General features: G+C 40.0%; 1 protein-coding gene across 1 annotated transcript; it reads right to left on the reverse strand.

Annotated features, from left to right (window-relative positions):
- Positions 1–346: 346 nt before the first annotated feature.
- LOC142177145 (uncharacterized) lies at positions 347–1964 on the reverse strand. The gene is made up of 3 exons (XM_075245612.1): positions 1580–1964; positions 966–1123; positions 347–625 (listed from the first exon to the last, which is right to left on the reverse strand). The coding sequence occupies exons 1-3, from the start codon at positions 1962–1964 to the stop codon at positions 347–349; spliced, it is 822 nt and encodes a 273-aa protein (XP_075101713.1).
- Positions 1965–2279: the final 315 nt, after the last annotated feature.

Raw genomic sequence — 2279 nt, forward strand, 5'->3', positions numbered from 1 at the left:
TAGAGAGGCAATTACGAGAGCTAAGTCCAGCTTTTCAAGGTGTGGATATCGTATTTACGCTCCCGATAATATTTTACTAACATAATAAACGTGAAACTGTGTATCTTCTTCTTCCCAGACCAAAACAGCACTTACCGCTACTTTCGAGACCGCCAGATAAATCAACAGTTGTTCACCTTCTTCTGGTTTTGATAACAACGAAGGACTAGATAGGTACCTTTTTAGATCTTTCAGTACCTGTTGGCATTTCGGAGTCCACAGGAAATCGTTCTTCTTTTCCAAAAGTGAAAAGAAGTGATGTCACTTCTCCGAAGACCTCGAGATGAACCTACCTAGAGCCGCCAATCTACTGGTCAACCTCTGTACTTTCTTCACACTTATTTAACTGGTCGTGGATATCCTCGATGGCTTTGATTTTATCAGGGTTTACTTTAATTCCTCTTTGAGAGACCAGAAACCCCAAGAATTTACCGAAACCAACTCTGAAGGCACACTTCTCCGGGTTGAACTTCATGTTGTATTTTCTCAGAATGTCAAATGTCTCTTGGAGATGTTCCAGATGATCTCCTGCATTAAGAGATTTAAATAACATGTCATCAATATAAACTTCAATTGTCTTACCTATCTGCTTTTCAAACATTTTATTAACAAGCCTCTGATAAGTGGCTCTGACATTTTTAAGCCCAAAAGGTCATCACATTATAGCAGTATGTGCCGAAACTTTTGATAAAATAATTCTTCCCTTGATCTTTCGGGTCCATCCTAATTTGATTATACCTGGAATAAGAATCAAGAAAACTCATTAACTCATGTCCGGCCGTAGCATCAATCATGATCAATGTTTGGCAACGTGAAAGAGTCTTTATGGCATGCCTTATTTAAATCTTTATAATTTACACACATTCTAAATTTATTATTCTTTTTAGGTATTACCACTACGTTAGCTAGCCAATCGGGGTAATTACCTCCCGAATTGAACCTATATTCAGTAACCAGGTTACCTCTTCCTTGACAAACCTATTTCTGACCTCTGATATTGGTCGCTTCTTCTGCCTTACCGGAGGGAAGTTAGGATCCAAGCTCAGCTTGTGGACAACAACTTTCAATGGAATACCTGTCATATCTGAATGCGACCATACAAAACAATCAACGTTAGATTTTATAAAATCCATAATTTTTAACCTGAGTTCGAGACTCAAACCCGTTCCTAAGTGAAACTTCCTTTCTAAGAATTCTTCGAACAAGACCACTTGTCCAAGCTCTTTTGCAGTTGATTTGGTCGCATATGTTTTCTTCGGTACCTGAAAAGACCTCGGTACCTGATAAAATTCCGATGACTCTTCTTCTTTATTATCTTCAATTGAGGTAGAAGAGGTCACTAATTCCTGTAATTACTATTTGCTCGTTTCTTTAACCTTGCTACTGGAAATGATCACTGCGTTCATTTTCCTTGCAGACGGTTGATCTCCTCTAATCTGTCTGATCCCTTCTGGTGTGGGAAATTTCAAGAGCTAATGATATGTTGAAGGTACAACCTTCATTTCGTGTATCCATGGCCTCCCCAGGATCACATTATAACCTATGTCTCCATCTATCACTTCGAACAGGGTGGTCTTCGTTACCCCTTCGGCATGCGTGGGTAGCAGAATTTCTCCTCGGGTCATAACACGTATTAAGTTGAACCCCGCTAAAAGTTTTATTGCCGAAACTATATTTCCGGTTAACTTCACTTTCTCCAGAACTCTCCATTGTATGATGTCGGCTAAACTTCCTGGATCAACCAACACACGTTTAATATAGAAATCTAAAACATTAAGAGAGATTACCAAAGTATCATTGTGTGGGAGAATAAGTCCATTAGCATCTTCTTCTGCAAATGTGATGTTATCTTCTGATATCTCTCGGATCCTCTTGCCATGAGCTACCAATATCTTTGTCTTCTTTGCTGCCGAAATGTCACCCATTTACTTTATCTCCATCGAAGATCCTATTTATCGTCATACGAGGTGACCCTGCAGCCGGTTTTGATGGTTCTGCAACATCTCAGTTTCTCCCATAGTTTTTCTTAGCGCGATCACTTAAACACTCTCAGATGTGACCATTCTTCAATAATGTTGCTACTTCTTCACGAAGGTGTCGGCAGTCCCCCGTCCTGTGTCCGTGAGTTCCATGGAACTCACACCATAGATTAGGATCCCTTTGGCTACGATCCGATCGGATTGGTTTCGGGAGCCTAGCTTCTTTAATATTCCTCATAACCGACACCAATTCTACCAAGT

The sequence above is a fragment of the Nicotiana tabacum genome, chromosome 23, assembly GCF_000715075.1.
Source record: "Nicotiana tabacum cultivar K326 chromosome 23, ASM71507v2, whole genome shotgun sequence".
NCBI classification, from domain to species: domain Eukaryota; kingdom Viridiplantae; phylum Streptophyta; class Magnoliopsida; order Solanales; family Solanaceae; genus Nicotiana; species Nicotiana tabacum.

Bases quoted from the DNA above. Each gene is read 5' to 3' on its own strand.
- LOC142177145 (XM_075245612.1), bottom strand. From the start codon at position 1,964: ATGGGTGACATTTCGGCAGCAAAGAAGACAAAGATATTGGTAGCTCAT. The intron at 1,124-1,579 runs GTTATAATGTGA...GGTCGCATTCAG, and splicing joins AGTGATAGATGGAGACATAG to ATATGACAGGTATTCCATTG. The intron at 626-965 runs GTAATTACCCCG...TTTGAAAAGCAG, and splicing joins ATATAGGTTCAATTCGGGAG to ATAGGTAAGACAATTGAAGT.